At 43.3% G+C, this 15,968-nt stretch overlaps 3 protein-coding genes across 8 annotated transcripts in view; 2 read left to right on the forward strand and 1 right to left on the reverse strand.

The window, feature by feature from the left end:
* Positions 1-3,313, forward strand: part of LOC117164909 (uncharacterized) — a 59,797-nt gene extending 56,484 nt beyond the window's left edge. The window contains exons 4-6 of the mRNA XM_033348359.2: positions 942-1,126; positions 1,271-1,402; positions 1,473-3,313. Coding sequence (XP_033204250.2) covers positions 942-1,126; positions 1,271-1,402; positions 1,473-1,617 — 462 coding nt within the window. The 3' untranslated portion in view covers positions 1,618-3,313. The remainder of the gene's footprint in view (positions 1-941; positions 1,127-1,270; positions 1,403-1,472) is intronic.
* Positions 3,314-3,465: 152 nt separating this feature from the next.
* On the forward strand, positions 3,466-4,796 carry LOC117164924 (COMM domain-containing protein 8). Of its 2 annotated transcripts, none has more exons than XM_076620408.1 (5): positions 3,466-3,558; positions 3,993-4,082; positions 4,152-4,313; positions 4,377-4,529; positions 4,589-4,796. In XM_076620408.1, the coding sequence occupies exons 2-5, from the start codon at positions 4,017-4,019 to the stop codon at positions 4,745-4,747; spliced, it is 540 nt and encodes a 179-aa protein (XP_076476523.1). In that variant the 5' UTR covers positions 3,466-3,558; positions 3,993-4,016; the 3' UTR covers positions 4,748-4,796. The 2 variants fall into 2 exon arrangements, with proteins under 2 accessions (XP_076476523.1, XP_076476522.1); XM_076620407.1 differs by lacking the exon at positions 3,466-3,558 and adding an exon at positions 3,581-3,906.
* A 362-nt stretch (positions 4,797-5,158) lies between these two features.
* Positions 5,159-15,968, reverse strand: part of LOC117164903 (uncharacterized) — a 61,439-nt gene continuing 50,629 nt past the window's right edge. For all 5 annotated transcript variants that reach the window (XM_033348342.2, XM_033348341.2, XM_076620350.1 and 2 more), the window contains 4 exons: positions 8,905-11,361; positions 7,337-7,501; positions 6,985-7,050; positions 5,159-6,899 (listed from right to left, as the gene is read on the reverse strand). In XM_033348342.2, the coding sequence (XP_033204233.2) occupies positions 6,855-6,899; positions 6,985-7,050; positions 7,337-7,501; positions 8,905-11,361 (2,733 nt within the window). In that variant the 3' untranslated portion in view covers positions 5,159-6,854. The remainder of the gene's footprint in view (positions 6,900-6,984; positions 7,051-7,336; positions 7,502-8,904; positions 11,362-15,968) is intronic.

Genomic DNA, 15,968 nt, shown 5'->3' on the forward strand with positions numbered 1-15,968 from the left:
CGACCTTTGATCCCCACGACGTTGCACTGATTGACGTTGAAGCAACGTCGTGATCACCGCGCCTACCCGCGGAATCCCATCGATAAGACCTCGGCAGATCGAGACCGATCGCCGGTACCCTTGGACACGGGATCGCGGCATTTTGTTCCGCTAGCCTATTGTCATCGATCCCGGCCACGATCCTACGACCCACTTAACACGATCAATTACGCGTACGAGCAATCGGTCCTCGATCCGCGATCCTTGCCAGCAATTATAAACACGCTCGATTAAAACTCGACTCGTGACGCGGTCACGTTGCGTTCCTTTCGAGCCAGGTGCGTTCTGAAACGCAGGCACTCTAATCTGTATTCTCATGGAAAACCAACTGTTTCGTTTCCTCCGCGATTTACGAGCTTTCTATCCAACGTTCCCGATACCAGGATGAAGAACGCTAGGCGGACGATTAAAATGCGAGAGTAGACTTATCAGCTACTGGCAAATTCCGGCCGCATCGCCCGGTGGTCGGCAATTAACACCGAACGAAACACTAGCTTTTCCACGGTCCCGATTTCAAAAGGCTCTTTCCACATGTATTATGTATTTCGTTCGAATTTGTGTCCCGGTTCCGTGGAATCGTTCGAGGCACGAGGCTGGATATCGTTGCTCGTAAAAATAGTAACCGAGGGTAATTAGTGTCGATTGGAAGAGTTGCTACGTGTGGCCCCGCGATACGGATAACCCCTTTCCGTTGATTTAACCATTGGCCAGCGAACGGTTCCACTTTAGACCAATCAGCCAACCAACCGACTAAGGTTAATTAAACTCAATTAAAAGCGAAGCGATACCAACCGCCCTCGCGTTGCTTTTCCAAGCGAGCCGAGATTTTCTTTTCGAATCGTCGTCGTCGTGTTATTGGAGAACGCGGAATAATAACGATTCGTTCCTGGTTTTTCTTGCAGACGACGAACGTGGGCGGCAGCAGCGTAGTGGAAAAGCTATCGTTCTACAACCACACGGAATGCGAGTGTCGAGAGAGAACCGAATACGACACGAGCAACGAGAAACCCTCCGAACAGAGAGTCTACAGGCATCATCAGTCGTCCCCGCAACCTCAGAACATGAGAAGGACACAGCCGAGAAAACCGTGAGTTCCCTCTTACATCTATGTACATATACCTGCATCGATCGCTTTCATACCAGTTCATATGCTTTTCTCCACCCTTCGCTATTTCGATATCGGCTGTTATTGGCTCCACCAACGACTAATGTGTAATTTCCCATCGATTAGGTGCCGGTGTCCTTCGGAATTCACACCGAGGATGACGCCCGAAGGCGTCTGCCAGTGCACCTGCTTCGAAACTGACCAGAACTGCATCAAGATCAAGCGAGGAAAAGGATTCTTCTCTCTTCGCGATAGATTGTGAGTAACGTTTTTCAGCTACTTTTCTCGTAATAACGAGAGTATACGAGTTCATTACGTCGAATTACAGATGCATTCAAAATGAGGAGTGCGCGATGCCAATCTGCGAGTTTGGTGAATACATGGGGCGACGAGGCAAGTGTCCTCGGAAACAAGACAAATTCGATGCGATTGCCAATTATCACACGAACTTTAACCACCGATACAGAAGCTAGAGAAGCAGGAGAGAAAAGAGAGCAAGTGTTAATGAAGAAGAAACCGAGGAGGAAGAAGAAGAACGAACAAGTCAAAAGTGCGTGGAACGCGCGCGACGTACATGAAACGAACGGTGCCATCTTTTCCGAGTACCTTTGCGTAAGACTCGATATATGTATACATATGTAGCCCTCCAAGCAGTTATATATAAATGTACCCTGCTATTTTCGCCGTCAACCTTGTCACTATATTTTGTCCTTTTTTTCTATCGTTACAAATGGAGAAAAGTTCGAATCGGTGATTGCGTACAGTGATTAGACACATAACGAAGCGCTACTATAGTCGACCGTGATTATTCGTATCATATACGATCCGATATTAATCGCCCTTTGATTCTTCTCGAACAGCAAAGTTTGGATATTAGTAAAAATAGAAAAGCTTCTTGTGTAATCGGTTTACAATATAGTTCGTTATACTCGAATCTTGATCCAGACACTGTTCAAAGATCGAGGGGCACGAATACTTTGATTTTGTAAATTTCAAATAACCGATTTGTTCAGCTGTGGCTGAAATTTAGTAGATCTGATGAGAGAGAGAGAGAGAGAAAGAGAGAGAGAGAGAGAGAGACGCGATTGCTCCTTATAGCCAATAGCGCTAGCAGCGCCAGTTTTACGATTGGTGACAAAAGACTTGATTGTCATAGGACCACGAGCCTAGTCCGAGATCCTGTCCCTATTCTGTACCAGACGATTCTCTTTGAAAGTTCATTAGACTAAGCGATAGACTAACAGACAGTCGATCGGCTATGTAGAGAATATCGATGGTTGTATACCAAAGCGAAGAAACGGTGAACGCGAGAAGTAACTGCGCAGAGACCTAACATGAGTCCGTCAATGTACTCGTTGTTCTTATGTTCCCGCCGAGGACATTTAGAATTCGTGCCATAACGTGGCATCCTTGTTCCATTATGTCTATATGTATTTTATAAAAGAGCAAGTCGACACGACAGCAACAAAAAACGAATGGTACGAGCATACAACGAATATTTTCTCGATGGATCCACCGCAGGATCATCGTTAACCTATACAAACGACGGACCTTCGAAGTATACGAGAAGAAAAGGAGCAAAGTACGATTGACTCGATGTGTTATTCGAGCTGTGAACATTTCGTATCGCACCCCCTAAACGTGTTTTGTACGCTTTTATATGCATTATTATAATATGTACGTACGTAGTAGCCGACTTGATCGTGAAATCGATTTCATAGCCGATCTAGCATTTACGTGGCCATGGAAACATCATGTACAATCGGGTGTAGATTACCATTTCACTTGCACTCAATTTCACTCCTGAAACTTTTATGCGCGTCCATTATGAACTACGATCTGAATACGAATCTGAAATATGACGAAAACGTATTCATACAGATGGCATTCAGTTGCGCTATTGACTATTTAATCTTTTACGCTTGATCTGTGGTCGAATGTACACGATGAATCAAGACCGTCTTTTTCGATCTTTTTGTGTCGAATATTCTATCGTTAATAATCGCGAATATGTACAGAACGTCATTCGACATTCAGCTTACTATTGTACTCGCTACCACTTCTAGGCAATATACATATATAGACGTAGGCAACAAATTAAGCAGTACAGTTGTATAAAGAAATTCATGAGTATCATTTCAATAAAATTTCAATTTAACTTTAAGCAAATTTCGTGGAGTTTCATCTTATCCGGATCGATATTCGATGGCACTATATTCATCTTAATTACTAGGAACACTTTAATAACGTTTCAAATATACACCCGCGTGCGCGGAACAGTTGAATTATATTTTATATAAAAAATGGCGCGACAAGCTTCTAAAGGTTACACTATCGCCATCTAGTAGTCACGTTAGTAAATACAGTTTTTCTCCCGAGATATGGCATTAATATTCTAAACATATACATATGTTGTAAGAAATTGTTATACGTATTATTACTCATTTTACATTTCATTTTTTATGTTAATAAATCTTAGACTTATTACAATACCACTATTCCTTTCTACATACATATAGACATATATATATACTTTTCGCTTAAAATAATCGTTGCCAGTCACAGGTGGCGATAAAACGAATTTGTCAGTTGTCAATGAGTTTTCGTACGTTTCGGACCGTGAAATATTAGAAGTATCAACTTTAATAATATATGAATGAAATATGAAATTTCTCATTTATATACGATAAATTTATTTGTAACTATTTTTGTGAATGATGTTTAAGTTTATCTGTCATGTGTAATGTAAATGAAACTGCAATGTACGACTATTGTCATGTAAAATAAATGCACAAACAAACGTGCCAAAATTTACTAAATTTTGTTATTTATAATTCGAAATACACAGAAAGTTCTACGAAACTTGCAAATTATGGAGACTGCTCAAACGTTGTACCTTAACCTCTTTGGTGAGGACAAAATTCACGTTTTGAAGGAAGTAAGTACTACAATGATCAACAGAGTAAGAAATTATTTATTTGTTGAAAAATTAATCCGTATAATTTAGTTGTTGCACGCTTGCGTGGATGAAATATGTGGCAGACCAGGTCCAACCTATCATAAGTTCGTAAATAGCATGGATTGGAGTAAAGAAGAATACGAAGAAACATATAAATTAATATCTATGCTCCTGAGAAATCCAGCTTCGTTATATTTAACAGAAGAAAAGGTATGTTTAATATTCTCATGAAACAAATAAAACTTTCATATTAGTAAATATAATTCCCTTTAGATGCCACAAGAGTACCACGAATTACCTGAGCAAATTCAACAAAATATATTATCATGTTTGAAAGTGAGAAGACAACAATTAACAGATGCGTTGTTGATGGAATACTCTAAAGAAAAGCACGACACAGTAATTGACTTTGACTGGAGATTAAAGGTAAATTAATAAAAAAAATTGTTCAAGGTATATTGCTATTAATTGCATTATTCTTACAGCTTGTAATGGGGTCTAGCAAATTAGCTTCTTTAAGAGAGCCCCTTCTTCAGTTAGACCTCATTCTTGAAAGTAAGGACTCAAAACGTATTCTAGATTTGGAATTAAGCAAAGACGAATTGGACACGTTTATAAATACCATGGAAAATATAGTGCAATAACTCAGATGTAAACAAATTAATCAATAATAAAAGGATTTGTTACACTCAATGTATAATCGCAGTAAATTTCCAAGATCAAATAAGTACACGTGGTTTTACACTTGTTCCACAGTTTATTATAGGTTATAGATAAATGTAGAATAGTTTAATTACTATTATAACTGCTCATCGAAGATACTGAAGACTGTTGGTCTGTGTCCGAGGCACTATCGACTCAAAAATCTCATTTACAATTTTGTAGTTTCGACGCTCAAAATAAATAAACGAGGAGGCTTGCGTCGATGGTGCCTCAGCGTTAACGATTGATAATTCGAATGCACAGATCAGTCGGGTTCAAGGATTTTTTTTTTATTTTTTTTCCTTTTTTAAATAAAAAGTTCGCTCTCGTCGCCAAAACTTGCCTCGAAAAAATTTCGTTGTAAAGATCATTACGGACAATATATTTAATGAAAGGTTTACTATACAACTTTTAATTTTACCTCTTTCTCCTTACTCATTATGTATCGTTTAAAAATCAATGCCGGTCGCGGGCACAATGAACGCTCGCTCCATTAACACTTACATGTATTCTGAGATTTTGGAGCATTTACATATATGCGCTTTTCGTTTAACTTTACGATCTACGCTACGGTCTTAATAAAAAAAGCTGTCATAGGTAATTATTTACTCCTGAAGATCCGTAGAAACGAATCCGTTTTGAATGGTAATTGTGCATGTTTCGTAATTGTAATTAGGCGATATTTTAGTGATTATTATAAAATTACGAATAGGCTTCCTCGTAAGTATTCTCGTATGGAGAAGTAGCATTCCGAAGGACAAACGCCGAATTTACACAAACGCTTTCTCTATGTCTAGATTATATATCACTTACACTGTCTCGACGTACTGTATGTTTTCCTTATCTCGTGTGTTGAATTATACGTATGTACGCATTGGCGTGTAATGTCCTTACATGTGTGTAATTGTATCGAGTGCTCGCGCGTACCAAAGTCATACGTAGAAGTGTGCAGTTCCTCGTTACAACATAAAACTTCTCGATTGTACAATTATAAAGAAAAACAAGGACCGCGAAAGAAATACGAGCAAAATAATCGACTGTCCTTAAAATCGCGATGCGAGTGTTTCATTACTCGTGCGCTTTGACATATCTTTTAATAACTTTTTTCTTCTCGCTCTGCTTTCGTCCATCCTATCTCTCTTCCTTTTCTGTTCACACTCTGGCGAAGAGACATATCCCAAATTATTCTTTCCTATTTTCCTTGTTTCTTTCCTTGACACTCGATATTCATTCTCTCATTTTCTTCTTTCTAGCTCTCACGCTCTCTCACACATTCGAACACACACGCACACCTTGTTCCATCAGTCTCTGATCTTCCCTTGTTTTTTCTTTTTTTTTTCTTTTTTTTTTTATTACAGCTTTCTTGTTCTTTATACTCTCTCGATATAGCAATACATATGTAGTTACGAGGGGTCGCGCCTCGATGAGTATTTTTTTGGAATTCGCGACAAACGAAGTTTTTGTTACCATTATTTATTTTGTTTTAATTTGAATGTTCGTTTTTATCGCTTGTCCGCCGCGCGATGGTCACATAATACGATTTATGTATAGCAACAATGACAGGTTCTAAATTTTTTACACAGCAGGGCCACTTGTTACGATGTTACAAATAAGCAGGGCCCACGGTTGAAAATATTTCAGTCGTGTCGAAAAAGAACAGTAAGAATTATCTGCTTCGATATACCATCCGCGAACGGCACTACACATTTTCGGAATCATTTTTTTTTCTTTCTTTTTCTTTTTTTTTATCTGGCTCATCCTCGTAACCCCGTTCTCTTGGATGATACAACCGTTCACGTTTCGTGAACTTTCTCTTTCGCCCTGCCGTCAAATGCCATCTAATAATTATTAATAGGCCTACTATAAAGTCTATATGTTCTCGCGATGTCGCGGTCACATCCATTTTTTTGTTGCTCGTAACGAAAGAACGTTATTTTCTGTTTAGTTGCAGGAATGGTCCAAATATACATATCTATATAATATACTTTTTTGGTTTTAACGAGAGAAAAGAACTTTCTTCTTCCCAAAATACAATTCGGTTAGTGGTGTTTATTCGTTTATGTTGTTTTGGTAATGTGCTTCCGCGATAATTTCCTGTAAACAGCAAATAAATTACACGTTCGATAAGAATGTGCATACAAGCATTTGTCGACAAAAAGAACTTGTATACTCTACTTACGTTCGTATTACACTCGATGGTTGCTGCCGCAACAGCCTTATCGCTTATGTCCATCTCTTCGATAGCCTTTAACAAAAAAAAAAGAAAAAAGAAAATGAGATAACTATTAATAGTTGTATCGTCGAACTACGTCGATATCTTACAAGTAAAGAATTAAACTATATTAAGATGCTAATCAGATGGCCCCTCGCACTTTATTCTTCTTTGGACATTAAACTGCGTTAATGGTCTCGGAATCGTTCGCGCTAACCCGCGCGAACGATCTGTTGGCGATCATCATATATTGCGTATTTACAACGTTTACTAAAGATAGGAGCGTATAGAGTACAAAATCGGGTTGACACGATATTACCTTAGCTACCGATGCGACATCCTCGGTAATGGCTGGGGCAGATGGTGGAGAGGCGGGTACCTCACTTGGGACGGCTGGTGTAACCTTGATAGCGTCGGCTGAACTTTCTGTCGTACTGTCATGAGCCACGTTATTTTCTACTGGGGCCTCGGGTTCGGGAGTGCTCTGTAATGTATATATCTCCTTGTTAAAGGATTCGATCGGAGAAGTTGGACGTCCGCAACAAGTCCAAATCCCAACATGCTACGAGGATAAAAGACGTAAAGGTCGATTCTGTCGAGCCACTTGAGAAACGAACGATAAGGATTATTTTCCCATAGACAAGTAAATAGATACTCGACATGACTACCATAAGGACGACCACCATGTGGCGGGACAGAATCGCTCCTCATGCTTTTCGAACAGCGCAAAGAATTGGAAACCCTGCTGATAAACCCTCGAATAAGAAAACTCTGCATGCGCAATACAAGATGCTAACGACAAAACAGATGCAATTACGGAAAGAGCATATGATAGTATCGATGTCTAATAAATAAGTTCTATGCCATAATTAAGTTCTAAAAACCTCAGCTATTTACGTGTATACAATTAGTTTAATGTTTACGTCTATCAATGAGATTCACGCTAGAAATTCGTCTAAGTCGAGCGGCTATGTTATATTAGTGACAGCGTTCCGACGAAAAAGAAATTTTCTACGGAAACTGGACTCGACTAGTGCAGCGAATGTTTCTTGCTCGTTTATCTATGTGTCGAGCTACAAATGCTCTACTTTAGCGCCTCGATTCGAATAACAAGTCGTGTTAATATTGTCAAGAAAACCAAGAGGCAAACAACACAGGTGATGGCAGTAACGGTTGTTCTGGTAATGGTTGGTGGTGGAAGCGTCATAGGAGTTGTCAGCAACAGAGTAGACGTGTTGTTAATCACGTTCGACAGAACGAAGGATGCATTCGACGAGACCCTTTCTTTAAAAAAAAAAACGCTGGATCGTGTGTTAAGGACCAGAGACAGAAGAAAAAAGAGAGTGAGAGAGAGAGAAAGAGAGAAAAAGAAAGAAAAAAGAGAAAGAGAGAGAGAGAGAGAAAGGACATATACCATGAGGGAAGAATGTGTTTTGCGACACAATCGATTCTGTTTAGATTTTCTATTCCATATCGTGCATGGAGATACGCCGAGACAAGGATTCTGTCGATCGTTTAGATGAAATTCGTGCAAAAACCCACAGACGTCGATGTGCCAGTCTCGGTCTCATTCGATTACCCTTCGTCGAGAGAACGTCGTAAAGCGAAGGTGAGAAATTGAGATACCGAGGATGATGGTCGATTATCTGGGATTCGATGTGTGGAGGTTTGAACGAAGGTACAAAACGCGATATGTGTCGGGCGACAGAGCACTGGACAGAGCATCGGGAACATGGGGAAAACGGGAGAAAGTCGATATTTTCAGACTATATTCACAGAGACGATTGGTTTGTGCGGACCGTACGACGAGATACTTGGAACGAGGCGCCACCAAAGGTATTTGGCTGCCTGAATTCATGCCAGGAGGTTGTGTTACATGTTAGTCACCTGATGGATCTCCTGGATAGTAGTCGACGACGTGGCGTTGTTTGACAACTGACACGAAACCGAGCTCTCTTCCTGCTTCTCAGTCTCCGCCAGAGACTCTGCTAACCTCTCCTTTAATTCAATGTCGGACTCATTGTACGAATTGAGGCTTATCGACACCGATTCCATCTTGAACTCTCGATTGCTCTGGTCGTCGTACAACAGTGTTTGTGAGGAGTCTTTTGTGGATGTTGTTAGGCCAGACGTGATACTGACATTGGACAAAGGACTGGGGCTTCTAGGCGGTATCGGTAGTGTCTCTGTCGGGTTTCTTAAACTGGACGCGTTCTCGTCGGGAATTGGAAGCTCGCTATTCGTTTCGGACACATTGAGCGGACAAGAGAGCTCTTCCGGCGGTAAGGGATATTTGAAGGAATCTAACTGTTGGGTCGTATCCTCAAGGGCTGTGGGAAAATTGTCCGTGAGACCAGGAACGTCTTCCAGCCTGGACGAAGAGAGATTCGCTTGAGTTTCGTTCGCGAGATACGTGGTTTTCTCGCTAACAGGACAGGGCGGCAGACTGTCTGACGTTTTCAACGACGCGTCATCTGCCTGGGGAACGGGAATATCCGCGCTAGAACATTCGTTCGTCTGTTCCGGCAGTGAAAGAGGAGATCCGTCCACTTCTTGTGCGTGTTCTACGTCTAAAATCTGAGACTCTGTGTGAACAACGGGGGAAGGCACTGTGTTCGAATTGTCCGCCACGTTTACGGTTTCTAAATCAAATTTTTCCTGAGGACTAGGCACGGGTGATTCTGACAAAGGTGGAGGCGGCATAGGCATCGATTCCTCCTCGTTCCTAATCATCTCGGGTGTGTCTATCACTTTGTCGATAACGTTCTCGATCGTGGAATCGGTAATAGGCGTAACAGGATCGATCACCGCTTCGTTAGAAACAAATGGATCTTTCGATTCTTCCGGTACTTCGGAAATGAGAATTTCTTCCGTAGGTACGGCAACGTCGGGTTCCGTTTCCGTTTCCAATTTGTCGTCCGCTTCCGGAATGACTTGGACCGACTCAATATCTACCTTCGAATTATTCGCTACTTCTTCGACGGGCGTTTTCGTCACATCCTCGTCCTCCGGAATGACAACCGCTGGCTTTGCCTCTACTAAGATTTCTTCGGAAATCGGAACGGGACCTTCTTCGGATTCCACGATCGCATCAACGGTCAAAACTGGTGGATCGATAACGGCGGCTTCTTCCACTCGCTCGATATCTTCTTGAACAACTTCGTTCGGCTCGATAATCTCTTCGACTGGTTCTTCGACACGTTCCTTTATATTAACCGATTCCGGTACCTTTTCTTTCTCGCGTGCAACGAACTCCTCCTTCACTACGTTCTCTAGAACTACTTGCGACGTTTCGTTTTCGATCAACTCGCCGCCGTCGAGATTGCTAACTCTATCCGATAACTGCGAAGGTTGTTCGACCTGTATCTTTTGCGAAGGATTCGCGACATTTTCATCGACTTTGAGCTCGCAAGACTTTTCGACGTCGCTCCCCTCGGTAAGGGGAGTTGTCTCCCTTACACATTTTTGGTTGACATCGCTCTCAGATGATGGTTGTTTCAGTTCGTTAACTGGAACGCTATGAAGACTTTTTGCATCATTCTCGAGAGACGGGAGAGCGTCGACCTCGGTAGTCTTATTGGCGTCACCGGCGCTAAGCGACTCTAAATTCTTGGTAACATCGTCCGGAGGATTAGGCGCGTCTGTATCTATCAGCGGCAGAGCTTCTACGCTCTCAGGGATAAGAGTCGATTTTGTTGGGGGTTCGTCGACAGAAGAAATGGGCGGTCGCATCTGGGGAGTCGCATCGAGAGATTCCGCGGCTGGTGTTGACGGGTCGTTACGTTCTGGGCAGAGGGAAGATAAGGCTGGTGGTGTAATTATATCCTTGTCAGCAGCCTCGGCAGGCAGCTTAAGGGCCTCCGCTAGCGCGGTCGCGGTCGCCGCGGCCTGCTGAGCCTGCTGCAAAGGCGACGTATCTATGGGGGTTGGTGGTGGACTGGACGGAGGCAAGGAAGGAATATCCTCACTGGTTTTCCTCTCAATGATAGACGGCGTAGCGACTGTCTGGACTCGGAATACGGAGACTTCTACCGGGTCCGCTATGAACTGACCACCGGCTGGACTGACCTCGACTACTTTTTTCTCGGCCTCCACTTTTTCGACCTCCTCTTTCTTTTCCTCGACAGGGACAAGAGTTGGGGCAGAGGGAGTGGGTTCCTCTGTCTTTTCCTCGGTAGGGCTACTAGCGGCCGATGCTGGGCTTTCTTCCTTCGCCTCGGTCGACGGTGCTGGTGCCGCTGCTACAGGGGCGGCTTCGTTCTCCGCTGTTGGACTACTTACTGCTGATTTTTCTTCAACCGGACTACCTGCCGTGGCTGATCCACTTTCCGCTTCTTCACCACCCTGCAACATTTTCGTAGAAATCGTTTATATAAAAAAAAAGAAAACGATACATCGAGTGAAAAGTGAACAATTTCAAGCGCGTTGATCAACGCAATCTTCACGGCGGGCTATACGATATTGTGTTGGAAAAAGAATGCCGGTTCATCGAAGCGCGATATTATTTTTTTTTCTTTCTTTTTTTATTCGTCGTGGAGGGTGACCAACTTAACAGTTGTCGCCCGTGCTCTCGAGGCTGGGGTATGCTCTCTAAGCAATTCGAATAGAAAGAAGGGTGAACAACCTAGCGACTCGTAGACAAGAGAAGTTCACAGAAGGGTGGATGTTCCCATAAGGGACGCGCACAGGGGTACAAAAATGAGCGAACCATAGGGTGCCGAGGTACGAACGTCATCCTTTCAGGGGTAGCCAATCGTGTCACTGTGTCAGCGAGCGCTCGTTACGAGCGAGACGTAATTGATTCTGATTTTATTAATAACGTTGCTCCACTGTTGCTTCTAAAACGCGTATCTGGCATCCGAGTCGAGTTGTCGCTCGTAGAACGTGTCCTCCGAATTCCAAAGAAAGAAGACACTGTTACTCGAGGCCAATAGGTGTTATTCGTTCTTCGATATTCGTTCAACTAAGAAGTACGTAGACCTCGATTTCAGCCATCCTCGCGGCTTGGCGCAAATAGAAAAAATATGAGTAGAACGAAATCAATTCTTGAAACCGAAGAGGGAAACAGAAACCGGACGTGCGGAACGCAACGCGTGCTTTATCGTCTGCAGACCTCGTATCGATCGGCTGGTTAAGTGAAACCCCTTCTCGCCGTTCCTCCCATGCTTTTTCGTAAAGGGTAAGCCTCTCGCTTAAAGAATTACAGCCCCTGAAGGGTTCTACACGAGGGCTTTCTAAAGCGGAGTGTTTTTTCTCAGACGGTTCCGATTCCCGTGTTTCGCCAGCACTGTGTACACAATTTTTTCAAGTAAAGAAATTTTCCACGTGAAACGATGCTCTCTACATTCTTCCGTACTATCTCGGAATATTTCGCCTCTAGCTAAAGACGAAGAAACGGACGTTTACCTGTCAGAGTCTCTCGACCTCGCGGTGAACGACTGAGGAATCGAAAAGTCAAAGCACTCGCGAATTCGCGTTACAAATTTGGCTAAACTTCAGGGGAAACTAAGTAACAAAAGGACAAGCAGAAGTTTGGCCGTTGGCCAAGATCTTTCTTCAGGCCATTGTCCGTCCTGTGGGTCAACGGTAGAAAGGGACACCGCGGTAATAAACTTCCGATTACCTTCGGTTTCTTCTCGCGGCGAAATCGATCGGGCAAACGGTACCAAAACTCGCGTGTCTCTGCCGATGCATCATTGGCTGTCGACCAACTTTGATCACGAGTAGGTTATAAACAGTCGCAATAACTCTATAACGAAAGACGAGCGTTAGAGCAAGCAATCAAAGTCCGCGAACGCAGACGGAGGTAAAGGAAAATCTACGCACAATGTTCTCGTTACCTACTCTAAAAATATATTTACGCGAAGGTTGCAGATTTCGACACTTTGTTTGAATCCTCTCCAAGAGTACCCAATGAAATCTCAACTAAGAAAACCCAGCGAGTTCTCCAGAAAATGACGCAATGTAAACCTAATATCATACAAAATTAATATTCGTCGTAATCGAGTTACGATAAAAATTAGGATAAGCTTCGACTACAAGTTTCTACTAAGAAGCCTCGCTCTTCTACTACACTTCGAGTCGTAAACGTATGTACGCCAGACATTGTGCTCGTTGATCCGTGCGAATTATCCTACCTCGATATCAGCTGTATAACAGCTGGTACGCGGGTCACATTAGAACCTATACTAGAATCAATTTCCTGTTCCGCAAAAAATATTACCTAGGGTGACGCGTGGCACGGACACGTGCTACCCTCGTGCAACAACTGTCGGTTGGTCCACGTTACGGAGATCTGGCGAGCGCATAAATTTATGGGACGATAGCGATCAGATATGCAGCTTTTCATTCCTGAACGATATGAACCCGGCGCACATGGATGTAAACGCGATATCGCACGGCTATAACGTGTATCTGTTTACGCTGTAACGACTAATTACTTCCTTCCCATTCGACGAATGTACGCTTTTCCTTTCCACGAGCAGTTTGACTCCTTTTTGCGTGCGAAAAGAAAAAATTAATGAAAATGTAACGGAGGAACGTGTCGTTAACGCGGCGGAAACGGTCTGTTATGAACACGAGCAGCAAGACTCAGACATTAAAGGATGAACAACGCGTTCCTAAAAAGATTGGTGATGCATCGTTTTCTCGCGAAACACTCTGCCGTTTCTCTATCGCTGATTACTCATTGTCCCGAGCTAAATGCGTATATCGTGTAACGTTCTCTCTCGTCCGCTCGTAGTAGGCAAACGCGTTTCATTCCTCCGTCTTTTTCCTCTTCTTTCTTTTCTTTTATTTTATTTTCTTCCTTTTTTTTTGCTATTTACCGACCTTCCCTAGAATTGAATTACGACAGCAGTATTTATCCGGTTCACCGGAGCGTATCCGACAGTAATATCGGTCTTGGCATGTAAACGGAGCCCGAGAGGAAAGATGCGTTTAATATCCGCATCGAGGCAAATCAACAAGGCTACACACGAAGACCTAATTATTAAGATAAGAAAGAGCTAAATATTAAGACAAGGCCTTACTAATTTGCGTATTTACGCTAGGTCACGACCAGAATTTCTGATTTTTAAGTATTCGAGCGAAACGTAAACATCGAGCGGGAGATACGATTTACGCTAAGAGAAACCTACGATGCGGACGATCGTTGATAACAGAAATATCGATCTTGCACGAAAGTCACGAAAAGCCTAAAGCAGCGTGTAAACGGCCTTCTAGCAAACACGTCTTGCGTGTGTCACGCTTCCAAATGGCGCGGCTTTCTGGTCTATTCCCGTCCGGCGTCCATGGAACGAAACGGGCCGAGCGATCGAATTTTCATGAACGCAACTTTCCGGCTCGGTCGAAAGTTCGATAAAGTTGACTAGCTATTAACGAATGATGAATCGCGAAAACGATTCAGGGACCGGCTTTGATCAGCGATCGGTCGTAAATTGAATTTGTGTCACACCGGCAACGCGATTAAATTTCGCGTCGAACACAGACTAATTCGACCAATATTAATTTTCATCTATTCGCCCAACGGTTCTGCGTGGATTAACCCAGCGCGTATCACGTTCATTTCGCTCGAGCACGGCTATAATTCGATACGCGAAACCTTAAAACGCGTTCACCCACGTGGAATGCGAGAGGTAAACGAAAGTCTCGCCGAGTATGATCTTTTCACGCTATTTTCGTTCGAGGCGTTGGTCGACGTTGGGCGTTCTTCTTGAGCTTCGTGAGCCGAGAAAACATTTTGCAAGCTTTCACCGCGTTCGACTCGAGCCTCTCTCGCGGATGACTATTTTTGCATAGCGCGTACCGACAGCCCGGCGCGACGTCGCCGCCACACCGTTTATCGGTGTCGATTTACCTTTCTTTCCGCTGCATGTTCCAACGCATTGAACAATGGACTATTACGTAAAAAGAGTATCGACCAACGAGAGCCTACCGCGGCGCGACGCCACGCGGCAGACATAAATAAAATATTAAGTATTCAGGTGAAACGAGTCCTCCGCCACTCGTTCCTCTCTTCGGCCGATAACCCGGCGAACAATGCGAAATTAACCACGGACTTCGAACGGATACGACAACCATTAATCCCTGCGAACGAAGCCATCTGGGAACGGTTAATCTGCACCGGAAACGCACTCGTTCTGTTTCGGTATCGCGCAACCGGAAGTAGTCCGAGATCGAAGGAAATGTTCGATGGGCTAGTTCCTGCTGGCTATTGCCATTTCTTTCTCTTTATACGACAAAATCAAAGCTCGACGAGGGTTGAATAGATACGCGAAGAAACGCAAACGCTTTCCGTGTCGTACCGCGGAAGGTTCGGCCTCCTCGACTTCCGTTGGGACCGCAGCGACGCCCAAAAGTGGAACGTAAGACAAAACTCTTCTGGCTCCTCGAGCGAAAGCACCTGCCACCCGATATACACCACTGCCCACACTTCGCCCCGCCTTCGTGATAGACTCCATCCTTGCAAAATTTCCAGCACTTTCCGGGAAACCAGTCCTTGAAAAAGTATTGCGTAGGTAGTAACGAATCCACGATCGAAGTTCTCGCGAACGACCAAGACGCGTGTCGAAACTTCGATAGAAATTGCGTTAAGTTTAATTTTGTTTTAATTAAACGCGATAAATATTCAACTATTTCGGTCTGTATATATAGAAAGCTACCCGAAACGCTTTAATTTCCACGCAACTTTACACTCGTCTATTAGTAGATATGAATTGCCAGAGACGCAACTGATACTCCAGAAAAAAATGCGTGCACTCGATGCAAGCAACATGGCAGACAATGCCGACTACGTCTCAATCTGTGAATGCGTGAAGTGACTCACTGTTGGTCATGCTTTTTCGCACAGCTTACAACAATTTGCGATGTTCTACCTCTACTACTTGAAAAATTAGTCGAACGCGATCTTGGTCATCCGGAAAATTCGTGAAGCAACGTCGAAGATACCT

This window comes from Bombus vancouverensis, chromosome 8, assembly GCF_051014615.1.
Source record: "Bombus vancouverensis nearcticus chromosome 8, iyBomVanc1_principal, whole genome shotgun sequence".
Taxonomy (NCBI): Eukaryota; Metazoa; Arthropoda; class Insecta; order Hymenoptera; family Apidae; genus Bombus; species Bombus vancouverensis.

Bases quoted from the DNA above. Each gene is read 5' to 3' on its own strand.
- LOC117164924 (XM_076620408.1), top strand. From the start codon at position 4,017: ATGGAGACTGCTCAAACGTTGTACCTTAACCTCTTTGGTGAGGACAAA. The intron at 4,083-4,151 runs GTAAGTACTACA...CGTATAATTTAG, and splicing joins AAATTCACGTTTTGAAGGAA to TTGTTGCACGCTTGCGTGGA. The intron at 4,314-4,376 runs GTATGTTTAATA...AATTCCCTTTAG, and splicing joins TATATTTAACAGAAGAAAAG to ATGCCACAAGAGTACCACGA.